At 42.2% G+C, this 20,957-nt stretch overlaps 1 protein-coding gene across 3 annotated transcripts in view; it reads left to right on the top strand.

The window, feature by feature from the left end:
• The window catches only part of FHIP1A (FHF complex subunit HOOK interacting protein 1A), a 254,514-nt gene that overhangs the window by 153,395 nt on the left and 80,162 nt on the right, over positions 1-20,957 (top strand). For all 3 annotated transcript variants that reach the window (XM_066386484.1, XM_066386504.1, XM_066386494.1), the window contains exon 4: positions 11,368-11,994. In XM_066386484.1, coding sequence (XP_066242581.1) covers positions 11,368-11,994 — 627 coding nt within the window. The remainder of the gene's footprint in view (positions 1-11,367; positions 11,995-20,957) is intronic.

Below are 20,957 nucleotides of genomic sequence, written 5' to 3' on the forward strand. Positions count from 1 at the left end.
AAATCCAACATGAAGTACTTGGTAAGTAATTATTATTATATGCTTTAACTTGCTGTAACTCTGCTTTATAAATTTTATAAAGTAAAGTTACTTCCCCACTTTATAAATCACCATTACTGTGGAACCGGTGGACGATTAGAAAATTTTACTACTAACAGAGATACAAAAGCAGTAGGTATAAAAAGGTTGACTACCCCTGCCTTAGGCTATAATGACCCTGCCTGCTTACAGCCTGTCCCCCACACCCAATGCAAAGTATAAGCGAGCAAACATATATATCATATTTACAAACTTATTTGACCAACATGTGAGTATCAAAGTGATTATTGTTAAATGGAGATTTACTGAGTTCACAAACACTTCAGATTTATTACTGTAGGCATCATAGATGGGACACAGGAATGTAAAAACCTTGGTCTGGGCTTTTTTTTTTTTTTTTTTTTTTAATAAATAAATTTTTATTTTAATGGGGTGACATCAATAAATCAGGGTACATACATTCAAAGAAAACATTTCCAGGTTATCTTGTCATTTAGTTCTGTTGCATACCCATTACCCAAAGAGAGATCATCCTCCGCCACCCTCTATCCAGTTCTCTCTGTACCCCTCCCCCTCCCCCTCCCCCTCCTTCCCTCCCCCCACCCCCATAGCCACCACACTCCTATCCATGCCTCTTAGTCTCGCTTTTATGTCCCATCAATGTATGGAATCCTGCAGTTCCTGTTTTTTTCTGATTCGCTTATTTCACCCTGCACAATGCTACCAAGACTCCACCATTCCTCTATAAGTGATCCGATGTCACCATTTCTCCTAGCTGAATAATATACCATGGTGTATATGTGGTCTGGGCTTTTAAAGAAGATAAAAGTTAATTTGGATGCCAATGTGTGATACATTACTCTAGAGTAAATACTAATGATTACAGGAATTAAGTCAAGGAATAGGACTATTATGAATGGAACTGGAGAGGAAGTAAGATTTTGCTAGCATGACTGAGGGAAAGGAAGTTCTTGATGACAGAAAGGTAAAAAAAATTTTAGGAAAGGGATATTGGAAACATTCTCAGCTTTGTCTTAAAAATTTATGTTTATTTAAGTAAGAGGAGAGGATATAGAGAGACAGACTCTTACATGTGCCCCAACCAGGATCTACTTGATGACCCCTATCTGGAGCTGATGCTCAGTTCATCTGGGGCCCACGCTCACAACCGAGCTATTTTTAGTGCCTGAAGTGGAGGCTCCACAGAGCCATCCTCAGCACCCAGGGCCAATCTGCTTGAATCAATCGAGTCATGGCTGCAGGAGAAGAAAGAGGGAGAAGGGGGAGGAGGGGGGAAAGAAGCAGATGGTTACTTCCCCTGTGTGCCCTTACCTGGGAATCAAACTTGAGATTCCATATGCTAGGTCGACACTCTACCACTGAGCCACTGGCCAAGGCCAGCTTTGGCTTTTTTTTTGAATGGTAAAAAATAAAGTGAGAAAGCCAGGGCAAGGAGGAGATGTGAGACTCGGTGTGCGGTAAGAAATAAGACCTTCAGTTGATAGGAATAGGTGTTATTTATTTATTGTTTTGGAGTTTCAGACAGCACTTTTTTTGTGGAGGCAGAGCAGTTGGAGAGGACTGGGAAATGAGCTAAAATCTGACATAAACTTCTATGACTAGCGTGACTGTAGCCCCTGGGTTCCCCTGAGGCAACCCAAGCAAACCTGTAAGGCTGGTAAGATGTGGCAGAGACAGAGCTGGGTGACAACATTTTATTTTCTGAAGTGCTTCATTAGCCAACAGTGCAGCACTTTTTTATCCAGAGTTAAGTGCTTCTGTTTGTTAGTACACATCAGTACAAAATCAGCACAATTAGCATATGTTTGACAGGTTCTGTTCTACTGCTTACTAATAGCTTCTTTTCCAGACCTTGAGTTGAAAAACATTCTTTGATGGGGGTGGAGTGGGGTAGGGTGTGGAATATCTGCGTGCCCGCCTACAACTTGCAGTGTGTCAGGGACAGCTAGTTATATAACCAACCATCATCCCAGGCAGTATGTGTTGGAGCTGGGGGAGGGGGAGGTGTCTCTAGGAGAGAGACCTTGAGTGGCCCAGCTACACACTCGAGTTTCCAAACTGTTCCCTGGGTCCAGTTTCCAAACTGATCTCTGGGCATCCCCAGATTTGTTCCATAGTGGACATTCAGGAATAATTGCCTCCCTAACAGTGCCCTAGGGCAGTGGTCGGCAAACTCATTAGTCAACAGAAGCAAATATCAACAGCACAAGGATTGAAATTTCTTTTGAGAGCCAAGATTTTAAACTTAAACTATTGTAAAGCCAGTAGCCAGGGCCACCATCACAGCAGCTGGCCCATGCAGGTTCACATTGGATTCGGACAGACAGTAATGAAACAATGGAGCCAAGAACTGGTGGTCCATTAGCTTTAATCCTAGTTTGCACCCAGTGGGGAAGTAAAAACACACACTGGGCTCCAAAACCCACTCATTCAGTGCTCACAAAGCTACTGACTTATCTGAGTTTCCTAGAATCAAAGGTTTCTAGCTCACCAGTCTTATTCACCTCTGTTCCCCATCTCCTTCTCCATGCACAAACTGGCTTCTCCTTCAACACTCTGCCATCTTGGCTGCTTCTCCTGTCCCCCTCCATGTGGCCTTCTCTGCTCTCCTGTCTGCTCTCTCCTCTAATGCTAATCTCAGGAACCGAGAGAGCAAGCTCCTTGTCTGCCCCACTTTATATATAGTATAGAAAATCCAAACCTTTAATCCAATTTACAAAATAGGGAAGTCTCTAATACAGGGGTCCCCAAACTTTTTACACAGGGGGCCAGTTCACTGTCCCTCAGACTGTTGGAGGGCCAGACTATAAAAAAAATATGAACAAATCCCTGTGCACATTGCACATATCTTATTTTAAAGTAAAAAAACAAAACGGGAACAAATACAATATTTAAAATAAAGAACGAGTAAATTTAAATCAACAAACTGACCAGTATTTCAATGGGAACTATGATCCTCTCACTGACCACCAATGAAAGAGGTGCCCCTTCTGGAAGTGCGGTGGGGGCTGGATAAATGGCCTCAGGGGGCCGCATGTGGCCTGCGGGCCGTAATTTGGGGACTCCTGCTCTAATACAAAGTCACTTACCTGAGGCATGATGGGATTGCACCACTTCACATCAAAAAGGGTGGGAAGGCCCTGGCCGGTTGGCTCAGTGGTAGAGCGTCAGCCTGGTGTGCAGAAGTCCTGGGTTCGATTCCTGGCCAGGGCACACAGGAGAAGCGTCCATCTGCTTCTCCACCCTCCCCCTCTCCTTCCTCTCTGTCTCTCTCTTCCCCTCCCACAGCGAGGCTCCATTGGAGCAAGGATGGCCTGGGCGCTGGGGATGGCTCCTTGGCCTCTGCCCCAGGCTCTGGAGTGGCTCTGGTCGCGACAGAGCGACGCTCCGGAGGGGCAGATCATCGCCCCCTGGTGGGCGTGCCGGGTGGATCCCGGTTGGGCACATGCGGGAGTCTGTCTGACTGTCTATCCCCGTTTCCAGCTTCAGAGAAATACAAAGGAAAAGAAAGAAAGGAAAAAAAAAAGGGTGGGAAAGGCTTAGTCCTAAAACCAAGCCCCAGGCTACAAGGATCCTGCCTGCCCACAGCCTGCCCCCAGCACACATTAATATCACCTGGGTGACGGGCTTCCATGTGGGCAGTGCCATCTTTAACAAAGTGAGCATAATAGATTTTATCTGCCCAACAACTATATAGGTAAGTACATTGTTATTAACTTAATTAGGGTACTCATAAGCTGGCCTTTGCTAAAAACATCCTCAGTCTAATTAAGCCGCATGTGGCTCGCGATTCCCGGTTTGCCAACCACTGCCCTAGGGGATCCAGGCTGTAGGAAGTAGCCTCTGGCCTGTACTGCCTCTCACCTGAGATGCCATCTTGCATCCTGAGTGGCCAGAACAACAAATCTAAAACCCAGACCTGTCTGGGTCATTCCTTCAGTTGGACATTTTGGTGGTATCCCAGCTACAGGCCAGAATGGCACACAGGGTTATGTCCTGGCCTCTTTCACTCCCCATCTCTTATTTAGTCTCTAGAAATACAAAATTACCTGGAGTTCTTAGCCACCCCCACTCCTGGGCAGTGGCCTCATGCTATTTCATATTTCTCTGCCTTAGTCACTTCCTCTTCTTTCTGCCTGGAGTATCCCTCCCCCGGTTCAATGCCTCTCCTCCTGTAGGACTCATCTGGGGCATCATTTGCTCCAGGAAGCCTTCCCCGCCCTCTTTTATGGTCCCACTCCATGCCCCAAGAGCATCCTGAGTGTTCCTTCATTCTTGGACTAACCACCCTTTTAAAATTACAAGTACAGTATCTTCTTCCCAACCTCATTATAAACACCTCGTGATCAGAGGCCATTGGTGGTTTACCTACATCTTCAGTGCCAAGAAGTGTTGTAGGCATATTGTAGATTTCAATAACTTGTTGAACTGAAACACAGGGAATATGAAATACAACTTTAGAAAAGCTAGGCGACTCAGAAAACATCTTTGAACATATATGGATATTAAAATGTTTTACAATTTGCTTCCAGTAGGATCTTTGAACATGTATTTAAATAACCAGTGATCTGGAGGAGTGTGTGTGTGTATGTTTAATTTTTATATAATAAACTGTTCAATTATATTGCTGTGTGAACCAATGGCATGCTAGTTCTTCTTTTTTTTAAATTTATTTATTTAAAAAAAAATTTTATTTTTTATTTTTTGTATTTTTTTGAAAGTTAGAAGCAGGGAGGCAGTCAGACAGACTTCTGCATACACCCGACTGGGATCCACCCGGCATGCCCACCAGGGGGCGATGCTCTGCTCCTCTGGGTGTTGCTCCATTGTGGCTGGAGCCATTTTACAATAGTACCTGAGGCGGAGGCCATAGAGCCGTTCTTAGCACCCGGGCCAACTTTGCTCCAATGGAGCCTTGGCTGTGGAAGAGAAAGAGAGAAGGAGGAAGGAGAGGGGAGAGGTGGAGAAGCAGATGGCTGCTTCTCTTGTGTGCCCTGACTGGGAATCAAACCCACGACTTCCACACGCCGGGCCAACGCTCTACTGCTGAGCAAATCGGCCAGGGCTAGTTATTCTTAACAGCACATACTACACTTACACTAGTTAGAGTTGATGGCACAGTTGTACTTTGTGAAGCTTCATGGGATTTGCTCTACTTATTCTCCTAGTAAGCATTGACTCAGTATTAGTTATACTGTATACTTATAGGTGTCTGCTCTAAGAGCCAGGAGAACAGGGGTGATGGGTTATAAAAAAAAAATCGGTTAGAAATGCCCATTTCTCTGTGCTTCTAGTTAGTTAATAGCCCAGAGCTTCTCCTCTGCACCCTCAGTCTGCAAACGTAAGCTGTTATACAATTTTTTAAGCTAAGAAAATTTCAGAGCTTAAATAGAGTAATGGTGACAGATGAAGAAAAGCTACTAGGTTTAGCAGACTTTTTCTTCTTGAAGGTGATGGGGATAAGAAACAGTGAATCATCTAGTCTAGCTAATTAAATCAAATGTGTTCCCCTAATACAGTAACGAAAAGTAGATAATATGTTTTAAGTATCGTGTCTTGTGTAGAGCTCCAAGCAGTCTGACTACTGAACAAGTGAAGAGCGCTTATACATGGATTTGAGGTGCCCATTTCATTCTGTTCCCTATGACACTCATTCTCTGGTTGTGTTCATCTTCATTCTTTTGGTCTGTGCCTTGTCATAGACTCAATGACAGAGAGACATGAGGTAAAATCTTTGAGAGATGAGAAGTTGGGAAGTATTCAAGAACTCTGATTAATCTTCGTATCTTACTAAAGTGACGTTTGTTAACATTTTGAAACCTTGAAAAGCTAAGTGACTCTAAACCTGAAAGTAGAGAGTACAACAGAGCAAAAGCTAAGCTGCTTTAAAGGCCAAGGTGCTACCTTGTGCTTCTGTTTGGCTCTCGAGTGGTTGAACATGGTGAAACGTCTGCAGCTCTCCCACTCTGTGCTCGGTGAGGTCTGTCCTTGCTGTGGCTGCAATTACAGTGTTCTCTGGAATGGGATTACACAGATTACTGCTCTTAAGTCCTTTCCCAAATACCTACATTAAAAAATAAACAATTAACTTAGTGTTAGGATGTTCTTCCATTGACTGATGTTCCTACCACGTTTCTGTAGTGCAGGAATGACTGTCTCATCTTTGGTTCCAAGGACGTATGGCATGTATAAGTCACTCTTGCTTGATCCTGGTTCATCCCAGGTTTAAACAAGTCTCCGGAGTTCAGGACTGGAGCTAAGAAGAACCAATTTGTGCGAGATTACATGTTACTATTTTATTAACTGTTAAGTAATGAACAAGGACTAGATGGAAACTTACTGTTGCTGTAGTTATTTTGTACAGTAAGTGGAATTTGGCTTAAGATTGCTAAATCTTGCCCTTCTGTGTGATGGAAAATGCGATTTAGTAACTTGGTTTTTTTTTTTCCCATGATGCCACTTGAAATGAGCATTCCAGAGGATTTGGAAGTATGGGTTATACTCATGTGACTTTCTTAAAATAACTAGGCTCTAATCAAAGTAGCATAAATAATCAACTATTGATAACATGCATGTGTGTAAGATACAGAACAATGTTAAAATGGAGTCAAAGCTAATCTGAGAAAGATTTGTGTTTATTGTGAATAATCATTTGTTAGCTTGAGGTGTGATTATGTGATTTATGTGGACCTTTCAATTCTGAAAGCACTTGAGCTTTCTATTGGGAATTTGTGAATATTTGAAATTCAGGCCTATTTTCATTGACTGGTGGGGGCCATTATTACAGCTAAGAATAAGCATAGCTGATATTCCTTAACGAAAGAAATATGCTATTTGTTCATCTTATTTAGCCCCAATAATCCTCATATCTAAGGGCAAGTGACTTTGAAGTTAGGTTAAGATTTAGCTAGATTGGTCAGAGTATATTTTGTATACCATTGTTCACACCATTGACTTTTAAAAATTTGTTTCTTTTTAGAATTGTGATAATTTACATGTGCATCTCTATGTGATCTGGGCTCGTGATTCACACACACATATTCCAGCTTGTAATTATTAAAGATTGTCATTCAACAAGTGCCTGGCTATGATCAGCAAAACGTTCACAGGGTAATTTCTGATCTCTGCTGGTTTACTTGCTCAATGACTGTGGGCTTTATCAGTGGTGGATCAGTTTCTTAAATGATATTTGCAGCCTCACGAAGTGCACTTGTTTAGTAAAGGAAATGCTGGCAAAACATTTTGCTTGCTTTTACTCTCGTCCCCACCTGGATCCCTCCAGCCCCCTCAATTGTGTTTTCTCCGGAACTGGATCCCTGAGACTGAGAGTAGACGGAGCTGAGCAGAAGCTGGGGCTGGGAAATCTGAGGCAAGGCTGAGAGTAGCAGAGAGAGGATGTAGTGGGAGAATGGGTAAGGCCCGGGGCGCTGCTGTGAGCAGTGTGGGATCACGGATCCACAGGACTGGAATGTCAGAGTCCATAAAGAGGCGAGACTAGTCAACAAGCAAAAACCAGGGACACAGGAATGGTGGAGTTGGGTGGGCACAAAAGGAAAATTTAAGGAAAGGTCTGATCACACCAGGAACCAGTCTACAGAACTTGAAAGAGCTGTGACACCATTCTGCAGCAGACCTGACACATGAGAACAGAAGTGCTTTGGCGTTTTAAGGCACGTTGTTCCCTAGCCAAGAAGCTTGTGAGCACTCCCTGTTAGGACAGGAACCAGGCCCAGAGTGTGGGCCCCAGAGCCCACTTGTAAAAGCAGGTCATGGGCGGGTCTACCTGGAAGGGAAAGGGCGGTGACGTGGGCGGGTCCTGACACCTAAGGAGAGAGCTTAAGGACTTGTGGCAACACAGGCGCAGTCAGCACTTTGCTGAGCATTCTGTTTTCCATGACTCACAGGCCTTGGTTGTCACACGCCCATCTTCCAGGCAGGAAAACCACCCTGGCCAGAGCTGGGAATGGGTCAAGGGCACTCAGTGGGTCTGTTCCATTCCAGATGATCAACAGACCTTGTATCTCCGTGGGTTTTCATAGCACCGTTCGCATGTTTCTCTGCCCATTAACCCAGAAGGTAGTGGAGAGGAGCTTTGCATTCTCGATAAAAATCTCAGGTTTCTTTTTGAGGTTTCTCACAGCAAAAAAATGTAGAACTGTGCAAAGAAATACATTGGAATAAATAAAATAAATGAAAATTAATTCATGAGAAAAATGTAACTTGTGATCATGTATATAGTCATGCATCATGCATATAGACATGTACATATATAATAAATATTTACATGCATGCATATGGTATTAGAATATTTTCCTGAATTTCTATTGCTTAGGAATTTCTGAGGATGAGATTTCCAATTATTGATTATTAACTCAGTGTTTTGGTCTTTTTAAAAAGACATTAGTACAAAATTATTTATATTATGTCTCACTTTTAATATACACCTCTGTCAAATATTTAGTTTTTTAACTTAAATTATTTCATGTATACATTTGCAAGTAATTATATGATTCTCTTAGTGTTTATTTTTAATGGCTTTATTGTATGGTGATGTAACATTTTGATTATAATTCTCTTACTTTTGACCATTTGGGTCAATAATGTTTTTATTTTTCATTATTAAAAATATCATTGGTGTGAAAATTTTTTGAACAAATTATGTTTGGGTTGTTTCCTTCAGTCACTTTCCCCAAAGTGGGATTAACAAGTCAAAGGGCAGGAACAATCATGTAGCTTCTGTACATATTGCCAGATTGTTTTCCAGAATGATTGAGCTAATTCGCGGTGCCACTATCAACCTATAATGAACAGTCCCAATTTTAGACAGTTTAGACAGTCTGAGCACACATGAGAAATATAATTACATTTCTACCCTGAGGCCTAGCTATATAGATAGCTCTCATAAGTAAACTTAATAGGTGGACTTTGAAATTTTACACTTGATCTTAGCCAAAAGACCGAGAAGCGATAACTTTGAAATTTTAGAATTTACAAAGCATGTAGCCAATTTGTTCTTCATGTGTTTGTGGCCTTACATTTAGGGCCCTGGGGCTGGAAACATGCTGTGTGGAGGTGGAGCCCCCTTTTGGACAAGTGTGGTATTGTGCTCTTGGTGAAAGGAGGTCAGCCAGCAACCCCCTCCCCCCAACCCCCGTTTCTGCCAGTGAGGTTATCAGGCCTTTGAGGAATACTGGATGGCTTCTTGGATGTTGGGATGGGTGGGGGCAACCTGCAGTGGGCATAGTGAAGGAGAGGAGATGCCTAATGGGCACTCTGGGGCCAGCGGTCATTGAGCCACATACCTCCTGGGTAGCTGCTAACTGAAGGCCTTTCTCATTGAAAATGTCAGCTCAGGGATGTTGGGGTGATTTTCCCCTTTGTGACAGCATTATTAATTTTGCGATGGAAGTTGACAGAGATGACAGATTCTGTAGAATTCTGTTCATCCTATGAGGATATAACTTGCCTGGTCTATAAAGGTTCCTTTGTCCAGTTTCCAGCAGAAGAAAAACATAAGGCCTTTCCCTGAGAAATAAATTTCCGCTATCGCTTTCACACATGCTGACACAGCCTGTGCCTTTGCCAGCTTCCCCAGTGACTTGCAAAAATTCTGTAACCTAAACACGGAACATGTAACGGCATGTTACAGAACAGGGCTGGGAGGGGACTGCAGAGGACGAACCTGTGTCATACAGCACGTGGTTCAGAAGGGCAGAAAGGAATCAAAGTCCTCAGTGTCTGATTGTTTAAAAATGATTATGTGTGTACATTTTAAGGGAAATAAATGACTATTATCACAGAAATTCCAAGTCCCAAAGTTACATGGAAGCTGAGATGCAAAACTGTTTGACTTTCCAGATCCCAAACTGGAAGCCGTGTTGATGGCAGAGCAAGGTGGAAAGCATTCACAGGCCACCAGTGGTCATGGAGGGAAACACCAGGGCTGTCCCATGACCTGATCTATTTATTTCTTTACAGTCAATTGACTTTTTCTCTTTGGTGGTAAAATATGTGTAATGAAGTTTGCCATCTTAACCGTTTTTTTTTAGAAGAGGTGACAGACAGGGACAGATAGACAGGAAGGGAGAGCAATGAGAAGCATCAAGTCTTTGTTGCAGAACCTTAATTGTTCATTGATTGCTTTCTCATATGTGCCTTGCCCCAGGGGCTCCAGCCAAGCCAGTGACCCCTTGCTCAAGCCAGCAACCTTAGGCTTCAAGCCAATGACCTTTGGGCTCAAGCCAGTGACCGTGAGGTCATGTTTATGATCCCACACTCAAGCTGGTGAGCCTGCCCTCAAGCCAGTGACCTTGGTGTTTTGAACCTGGGTCTTCTGCATCCCAGGCCAACACTCTATCCACTGTGTCACCGCCGGGTCCTGCTAAACATTTTAAAGTGCATAATTCAATGGCATTCACTACATTCAAAATGTTATGCAACCATCACCACTATTTCCAATACTTTTTTCATTACCCCAAACACAAATTCTGTATGTTAGTGATTTTTTTTGTAATTGGTTATCTCAGAACGTTTTCTGGCTTAAAGAAATGCAGACATGTGCCATATGTTAGGGTGGATTCTGCTCGATATGTGTCTCTTGTTCACCAGTTCCCTTTCATTCTTCCTTGTGTTGCTTGCTTGGTTGAAGAGGGTACTCATTCAAGGAGGGCAGGAGAGGATAATGTTCTGCCAAGGACCCCTGAGACACTGTGTTCCTCTACTGAAATCTCCAAATCAATGCTATGTATTGGCGAACCCAGGTAGCCTTACTTATTTAATGTATTTTAAAATTAAAAAGCAGTATTCCTGACAGTTTAGAATAAAATATAAGACCTTGTCATCACTTTGAACACAGAAATGGTTACTATATTTTTTTATATTTCTTTTCAGTCTTTTTTCACATTTTTTTTTTGGGTGGCATATTTGATAATGATGGCTCTAACTATATAAAGTAACTTACTTTTTATCATCTACCATATCACTTACAAGTTTTCATTTTGCTGAATAGTCTTTGTCATAGTAGGCCCAGAAATGCATGTAGTTTAATTTACAATACCATACTACCTTCTTTGACAGTTAGGTTGCAAAAAAATTATAGCTATTATCAATGAACATCTTTGAACATCTTCTTTCTATAGTTAAATCTCTTTATTCTCACAAAAGAGAGACAAACACAGTGTTCACATACTTCTTGTTGTGGGCCACGGCTCCTGTGTCTTCAGTGGAGATTTGGTACCATCAGTGGTGGTGTGTTTTTGTCATTATGAGACACATCAGCCGGATGACAAATGTTTGGTTTCGTTACAGGTTGTGAAGATCTTAGAGAAAAACGACCCCTTGAAGAACACCCAGGCAAAATACGGCTCCATCCCTCCAGATGAGGCCAGTGCTGTACAGAATTATGTAGAACACATGCTCTTCTTGCTGATAGAAGAACAAGCCAAGGATGCGGCCATGGGGCCGATTCTGGAATTTGTGGTCTCTGAGAACATCATGGAGAAACTCTTCCTTTGGAGCTTGCGGCGGGAATTTACTGATGACACGAAAATCGAGCAGCTGAAGATGTACGAGATGCTGGTCACCCAGTCGCACCAGCCTCTGCTGCACCACAAGCCCATTCTGAAGCCCCTGATGATGCTGCTGAGCTCGTGTTCGGGAACAACCACCCCTGCTGTGGAGGGGAAGCTGGTCGTCCTGCTCAGTCAGCTCTGTTCCATCCTTGCCAAAGACCCGTCCATTCTGGAACTGTTCTTCCACACCAGTGAGGACCAAGGGGCGGCCAACTTTCTCCTCTTCTCCCTCTTGATCCCCTTCATTCACCGAGAGGGCACAGTGGGTCAGCAGGCCCGGGATGCTTTGCTTTTCATCATGTCCCTCTCCGCCGAGAACAGCATGGTGGCCCGTCACATCGTGGAGAACACCTACTTTTGTCCAGTAAGTCCCGCATTGCCATGTTTCTCGCCCACTCCTTCTTTCCTCTCTTGTGCTAATAATGGTAAATACTTTAACATTAATAATTAATGCCGAGCTGTGCTTGGCAGCTTCTAGGGAGAGATAGTTACAGGAAAACTTTGGGAGGGCACAGGACAATCCTAAATTGAGAGGCTATTTGCCTGAGCTGTGTCTGCTCCAGAGAAGCCGACGGAGGAAACTGTATGTGTTACCATGTTCTCGGTTCATTTCTGCTGGGTTAGGAACTATTTTAGTTTTTCCTAAGAGCATATCCTGAGCAATTGGTTAAGACCTGCACTTTCTACATTTTTAGCTTTTTAGGTTTATTTTGCAGCAGTGGATCATGGCATGTGGAGAGACCCCTTGCAGCTGGTTTCACAAATTAATCTGTTTCTCAGCAAGATAACGACCACGATTGTAGATAGAAAGCACTGATATCATTTAATAAAATAAATACATATTTACAGTTTGGGGTACCAAGAAATACTCTATTCTGAGTAGCTTCTTCATCACTTGTACAGTGAGAAATAAGATGCAAGGCCCTTTGCAGGTGTCGGAGTAGCCCAGGTCGCGTCACAGTTCTGAAAAATAATGGGCGCTGCCTGGGACCCTTAAGATGCCTTAGGGCTCTGACCATTTTTATGGTGTGAGTGTTGTCTTTTGAAAAGGGAGTTGGGTGGCAGGTTTAGATCTTCTTCTGCTAGTCAGTTAGGTTAGGCAACAGCTACTGATATTCTCCCAGCTCAGTACCATCTCCAGTTTATGTCCATTGTCTGTCTCTTTTTACCAGTTGCAGCATTATATTTCCTTTTTTTTCTTTTTTTCTTTTTATAGAGACAGAGTGAGATTCAGAGAGAGGGACAGATAGGGACAGACAGACAGAAACGGAGAGAGATGAGAAGCATCAATCATCAGTTTCTCGTTGCGACACCTTAGTTGTTCATTGATTGCTCTGTCATATGTGCCTTGACCGCAGGCCTTCAGCAGACTGAGTAACCCCTTGCTCAAGCCAGTGACCTTGGGTCCAAGCTGGTGAGCTTTGCTCAAACCAGATGAGCCCGTGTTCAAGCTGGCGACCTCGGGTCTCGAACTTGGGTCCTCCGCATCCCAGTCCGATGCTCTATCCACTGCGCCACCATCCTGTCAGGCGCAGCATTATATTTCTTTATAAACAATATAACTTTAAATTTGCCTGATTCTGCTGGAATAGTGCGTAAGACCAGTGGTCCCCAACCCCCCAGGCCATGGACCAGTACTGGTCCATGGGCCATTTGGTACCGGTCCACAGAGAAAGAATAAATAACTTACATTATTTCCATTTTATTTATATTTAAGTCTGAACGATGTTTAATTTTTAAAAAATGACCAGATTCCCTCTGTTACATCCATCTAAGACTCACTCTTGACACTTGTCTCGGTCACGTGATACATTGCCGCTAAAATTAAACCCATAAACTAACAAATGAGTGAAAAACAAAATCCATCGAAAGTTTTTTTTTTGCAAAGTGGAAAAGGGCCAGTGAGGAGACAGAAGAAGAACCTACGACCTCGAAGAAAAAGAAGGCTTCATTTAACAATACCAGGAATCCTACTTGAAGTATGGATTTATCTCAACTGGTGATTCTCATGCACCAAGGCCACTCTGCATAATATGTGGCTACCAGCTAAGTAATGAGGCAGTGAAGCCTTCAAAACTGCTTCGCCACTTGGAGACCAAGCACCCTACTTTAAAAGACAAGCCTTCTGTGTATTTTGAAAGAAAAAAGCATGAACAAGAAGGACAGAAACAATTACTGGTGGCCAGTACATCAATAAATGCGAGTGCACTGAGAGCATCATGCTTGGTGGCTAATTGTATTGTTAAGGCTAAGAAGCCATTCACCATTGGTGAAGAATTGATCCTTCCAGCCACTAAAGACATTTGTCGTGAACTTCTAAGAGAGACTGCGGTTAAAAAGATAGCACGGATGCCTCTTTCGGCTACTACTGTCACATGGCACATTGAGGAAATAGCAGAGGACATTGAATCACAATTGTTGGAAAGGATTAATAAATCACGTGGTACCCTCTCCAGGTTGATGAATCTATAGATATTGACAACAAGGCCATGCTACTTGCTTACGTGCATTATCTTTATCAAGAGGATGTGCATGAGGATATGTTATGTACACTATCATTGCCAACCAAAACTACAACCGCAGAATTATTTAAATCGCTGGATGACTATATATCAGGAAAACTGAAATGGTCTTTTTGTGTCGGCATATGCACAGATGGAGCTGCTGCCATGACTGGAAGGATGTCTGGTTTAACTACTCGGATTAAGGAGGTTGCACCTGAATGCGAGTCTATGCATTGTGTCATTCACAGGGAAATGCTGGCTAGCCGAAATATACCACCGGAACTTAACAGTGTATTGAATGATGTCGTTAAAGTTATTAACCACATCAAAGCACACGCCCTTCACTCATGCCTGTTCGAGCAGCTTTGTGAGGAAATGAACATGGAGCGCAGACACCTTCTCTTATACACAGAAATAAGATGGTTATCCCGAGGGAGGTCCCTGGCCAGAGTGTTTGAATTACGAGAGCCACTGCAGAGATTTCTCTTAGAAAAAAAGTCACCTCTAGCAGCACATTTCAGTGATGAGCAAAACTCGCTTACTTGTGCGACATATTTAACCTCAATGAACTCAATCGGTCACTTCAGGGGAAAATGACAACTGTCTTCAAGTTGGCAGATAAAGTAGCTGCATTTAAAGCCAAACTGGATTTGTGGGATCGACGCATGAACAGGGGTATATTTGACATGTTTCAAACATTCGCGGGAATTTTGGAAGAGACTGAGCCCAAGCTTTCATTGTCCCAGCTGGTGCACGATCACCTGCATTAGCTTTTAAAAGAGTTTGAATGCTACTTCCCAACCACAAAAGACCCACGAATTGCCAAAGAATGGATCCGTGATCCATTTGTAAACAAACCAGGTGAATCCAGCCTATGTAGGCAAGAAGAGGATCAACTACTGGAGATCGCAAATGACGGCGGCCTTAAAAATATGTTTGAGACTACAACTCTGCCGGTGTTCTGGATTAAAGTCATGGCAGAATACCCCGAGATCGCCCAAAAGCACTAAAAACCCTGTTGCTATTTCCGACGTCCTATTTGTGTGAAGCGGGATTTTCTGCAGTGACAGCAACCAAAACAAAATTACGGAATAGACTGGACATAAGCAACACACTTCGGGTGTCATTGTCTCCCATTAACCCTAGATGGGACTGTCTCATTGCAGAGAAACAAGCTCAGGGCTCCCACTGATTTAGCGTTATGGTTGTTGAGAAATAGGCTACTATCTCTCATTCTATATAAACATTATTATAAATAACCCTTAACTTACAATATTCATAACAATGGTGAGTTGCATTTTTCATGCACTTTATATTTGTTTTTGTGTTGTATCTTATTTTTAAGGCATGTTTAAACGTTACCATAGCGACTGGAAAGTGTTTGGAGGCAGAGAAGATGTTACTCATGTTATGTTGTTGGTGTGATGTTAAGAGGATGCTTCTAATAAAGTTGCATACGAGTACACAGTGGATTCATGTTTATTTTTATTGTCGTAGGTTCATGATTGGTAGTGAGCCTGAACCTATCATATTACATATTTTTTATTTTTTATTTTTATTTATTTTATTTTTTTGCATTTTTCTGAAGCTGGAAACGGGGAGAGACAGTCAGACAGACTCCCGCATGCGCCTGACCGGGATCCACCCGGCACGCCCACCAGGGGCGACGCTCTGCCCACCAGGGGGCGATGCTCTGCCCATCCTGGGCGTCGCCATGTTGTGACCAGAGCCACTCTAGCGCCTGAGGCAGAGGCCACAGAGCCATCCCCAGCGCCCGGGCCATCTTTGCTCCAATGGAGCCTTGGCTGCGGGAGGGGAAGAGAGAGACAGAGAGGAAGGCACGGCGGAGGGGTGGAGAAGCAAATGGGCGCTTCTCCTATGTGCCCTGGCCGGGAATCGAACCCGGGTCCATATTACATATTGATGTCAGACATGAAACATTGTCAGAATAACAAATTTAAATACAGCCTGAATAATGAGGATATGCTCGTTCCTCCTTTAACTTAGCCCAATAAATATCGTAAGTTCGACAATTATATTTAAAAATACCAGTTTTTACACCGGTCGCATAATTTTATTTTGTGCATTTATTCGTCCCACCCTAAAGGCCAGTCCGTGAAAATATTTTCTTTTTTTATTTATTTATTTATTTATTTATTTTTTTTTCATTTTTCTGAAGCTGGAAACAGGGAGAGACAGTCAGACAGACTCCCGCATGCGCCCGACCGGGATCCACCCGGCACGCCCACCAGGGGCGGTGCTCTGCCCCCCAGGGGGCGATGCTCTGCCCATCCTGGGCGTCGCCATATTGCGACCAGAGCCACTCTAGCGCCTGAGGCAGAGGCCACAGAGCCATGCCCAGCACCCGGGCCATCTTTGCTCCAATGGAGCCTTGGCTGCGGGAGGGGAAGAGAGAGACAGAGAGGAAAGTGCGGCGGAGGGGTGGAGAAGCAAATGGGCGCTTCTCCTATGTGCCCTGGCCGGGAATCGAACCCGGGTCCTCCGCACGCCAGGCCGACGCTCTACCGCTGAGCCAACCGGCCAGGGCCGTGAAAATATTTTCTGACATTAAACCGGTCCATGGCCCAAAAAAGGTTGGGGACTATTGCATAAGACCATTAGTAAATTGTTTTTGAAACAGGCCAGGCAAGCTGATATAAGTAAATTAGACTCATTATTAATTAACACTGTATAGGTAGTTCTTGACCAGGGGTGAGGCACTTAGAGGGTATTTAGAAATGTATGGGCCATGTGTTTGTTTGTGATAGGGACATGGGGTGGCTGGGGAGAAAGGTCAGCTGTCATTTAGTGTCTTGGGGCTAGGGATGCTTAATGTCCAGTATTTTGCAGACTGGTTTTGGCCCCATAAAGAACTGACCTGCTCAGAACGCTAATAGTGAGTAACATAATGTATTTTGCTTTGAGGCTTAAAAGCAATAATCTTGTTTATACTACTAAATTCCTATTTTTATAAATAAACTAAGGTCAGCTAATATCTGGTGAATATTTATGTCAGGGCAAACAAATAAGTAAAAAAATTGTTTTTGCGTGTGCATGCATGCAAGAGAGAGAGAGGAAGGAAGAGAGATGAGAAGCATCAACCCGTAGTTGCAGCACCTTAGTTGTTCATTGATTGTTTCTCATATGTGCCTTGCCTGGGGTACTACTAGCCAAGCCAGTGACCCCTTGCTCAAGCCAGCAACCTTGGGCTTCAAGCCAGCGACCTTTAGGCTCAAGGTAGTGACCATGGGGTCATGTTGATGATCCTGCACTCAAGCTGGTGACCCCATGCTCAAGCTGGCAACTCTAGAGTTTTGAACTTGGAATCTCAGCATTCCAGGTTGATGTTCTATCCACTGTGTGACCACTGGTCAGGCAATAAATAAATTTTTTTGAAAAACAGAATTGCAATTAAGAAATTCCAGGTATGAAGTATCTCTTCCCTCCTGGCTTCTGACCGGTGGAATAAGAAATTGTACAAAGTCTGATAGTCAGATGAGAAGTGAAGAACTGATTCCATTCATCTGCATCAGCGTATCAAGTCTTCTTTCCTATGACCACGCCGAAAAAAAATGTTTATCTTTTAATAAGCTTCTGCCTGCACAACACTGCTCATATCTAGCTCCTTTTTTGTTTCTACCACTCCTGTTTCTAGACCCTAATGTGTCTCCCTACTTCCTTAGCATCTATCAAATATACCACCTTACACTGTCAGATTAAACTCCTGAGAGAATTCAGATTTTGCTGTTTTATTGCTTAAATTTCTTCAAAACTAGATGTAGCAATTGTGGTAGGCAGAATAATGCCCACCCCCCAAAGCACTCATCATCCTAATCCTGAAACTGTGAAGGTGGCTAGTAAGATACAGTCAGGATTTGAAAATGGGCAGGATTTAAAATGGGGCAGTCAAGGACCCATGTGCTTAACCACTGCCTTGTACATAAGTAACAAAATGTAAAGGCTTACTATAAAACACCAATCATAAAGAAAAGATTGGAATTAAGAATAAAAAACAGATTGGGAAAAGATGTTTGCAACACACCTAACTACAAGTGATTGGTACCCAAAATATACAAAAATATTTGTAATACTACAAATTAATAAGAAAATAACAAAACAACACATTAGAAAAATGGGCAATGGATGTGAACGAACAATTCCAGAAGATGCCCAAAGCCAAGAAACATGAAAACATGCTCATCTTCTCTAGTACTGGACATGCAAACCAGCCCACAAACAGATACCAGATAGTGTTGATCAGAGCGGCTAACTGTTAAACATCTGGTCACACCAAGTGTTGTCAAGGGTGTAGAAAAACAGGAACTCTTCAGAATATAAATGGATATAATAAATCGGGAAACCAACATGGCAATATTTAATACAATTGACTATCTGTGTGCCATGTAATCCTACATCTTCTAGATGTCTACTCAAGGGAAATCTAGCATGTTTCACAGTTACTTGCACAAAGATACTCAAGAGAAGACTAATTTGAGGATGAGAAAAATAGAAATATATTAAGAGAAAGAGAAAGAAACTTGTTTGTTATACACCAGTGGAATACTACTCAGCATTCAAAGTGAATGAAATCACGTGTATTAGCATATAACTATCTACATATGCAAATACCTATAATTTTAAACACATGTTAAGTAGTAAAAGTATTTTATGTAAATACTGTATGTTAGTATTTACATAAAATTTACATGAAGTTTTAGAATAAAAGATCTGAGTGTATGCTGTTTTTTGGATACATATGAATACAGTAAAAGTTTAAAAAAACAAGTACCATAATAATATGTACTAAGTTCAAGACTGGTTACTTTTGGGGATGAAGGACAGAGAAGGGATGGTAATGGAACTGGAATAAGGTTTAACGCTATTTGTTATGTTTTATTTATTTTTTTTATGAAAATAAAGAGTACCCAGAAGAAATTATGGGCAAATATTAAAATCTGTTAAATCTTGGGATGGTTTCTATTCTTTTATGTTTTATGTGTTTGTAATATTTCATACCTGAAAATTTAAATTTATTAGGAATAAAATGGAGCATATTTTTAATGTTTCGATTTTAACTTAAGATCACTATAGGTAGATCTTACTGAGTAATTGTTGCTTTCATAAAGACGTCTTTTCAAACACATTACAGTTTATTAACATTATAGGGAAAACGTCTACAGCTGACCTTATTTTCTGGCATGGAATGCAGAGCTTTGTTGTATTAAGTTGCCCCTCAGGATGGATTCCCATAATCTCATTTGTACTCAGTTTTCTATAATTACATCTGACAACATAATTTTTAAAAAGAAGGACCTCTTTATGTTGAATATAAAAGCACACTCCATCAACCATTTAGCCAAGGACCCCAAATGACAAAAAGCTTTCTCTAATTAGTATGATTGTCACAGTTGGTTAGCATCAGGCGTTGGGAAGAGTAATGACTCTTTCAGGAAACAAGACCACTTTTGGAAACTTCTGCTGTGGTGGTTGATAGGAAGAGCTTGCTACTTCTCCTCTTATCTCAAGATGTGCTTTTCCAAGAAAAGGGGAATGAGGAGGCCCTGGGGAACAATTTAGTGCCAATAAATGGTTGGGGGCTCTATGACTATGTGCTTTTGATTTTTTATTAAACTAAATATTGATGATTACACTTGTTACATATTGGCAAAAGTAGAAAGCAGCCGATATATAAATTCAGAAATGCAAATTGAAATAAGCAACCTTTAGGTACACAGCCTCAGATAGAACATTATTTATCCCATATCTAAAATTTATGAGGACTTTTATGTTGGCAAGCTGTATCAAATGGTCCCCACCAGGTGTTCTGCTGCTAGCTTCAGACTGAAGCCATCTGCTGGAAATCTTCCTGTTTTGTCTAAAATGAACTGGCTCCTGCTAGATGTTGCACGTTAAACATGGACCTCCCCCGACTTGTCTGTCACCTGCCTTCCTTTCACCTCGAGCATCGCTGTGTGTAAACCGTGATGGTCATCATTTTATTTTACACGCGTTATTTTCTTTAATCCTTGCAGCAACTCAGTAAAGAAACTGAACCCTAGAGGACTTAATAACAGCCTGTAAATAGCAAAGTCACATTCCACAGCCGCTTTAGTCTGTTATTAAAATCCATGGGCTCAGCAACTACCATGCTATCCTGCTTTCAGGGAAGTGGTTGCTTTTTTAAATTATCTGTTGTTATCCTTATACTTTTATATGGTGATTAGTTTCTTTTAAGGAGACTCTTGAGAGAAAATAAATAAAGAATATGGGGTTAATACGTAATGTGTTAGGAATAAATGTGTTTTATAATTACTTTTGAGTGGTCAGGACCAATGAAAGGCTGAAAGAGTGGATCGGCATTTTATTTTTAATTAGCTATTGAATGTCTGTGTCTTTTTAAATTATGTTAAAAGTGAAATTTAAGAGTAAATATATAGATTGTGTCATTAAACTCTTGCGAGAATTATCTACAACCTTGTTTGTTGCCCTTTCTACTCCCTTGTCCTGTGGCCACAGCACCCGTGATATCCCTTCGTGTAGCGATCATCTTTCTTGCGTTTATTAGTTCGTCTTCTCCATCTTACCTGGTCTGACTTGCTCACCATGTCTCTTCCTCCAGCACCCAGCCCATAGTCAGTGTTCTAGAAATATATGTGGGTTGGGTGAATGATTCTGAACTCCGAGCAGTCTTAGAGAGGAGGAAATACATACTTAGCGGTGAAGATTTTGGCATCTTGTTCTGAAGACTGTGCAGCACTCCTTTGTTCTGCAGAACATTCTCTCCCCTGTTTCCTTGCCCGGGGACCGCGGCGGAGACGTTCTC

This window comes from Saccopteryx leptura, chromosome 1 (genome assembly GCF_036850995.1).
Source record: "Saccopteryx leptura isolate mSacLep1 chromosome 1, mSacLep1_pri_phased_curated, whole genome shotgun sequence".
NCBI classification, from domain to species: domain Eukaryota; kingdom Metazoa; phylum Chordata; class Mammalia; order Chiroptera; family Emballonuridae; genus Saccopteryx; species Saccopteryx leptura.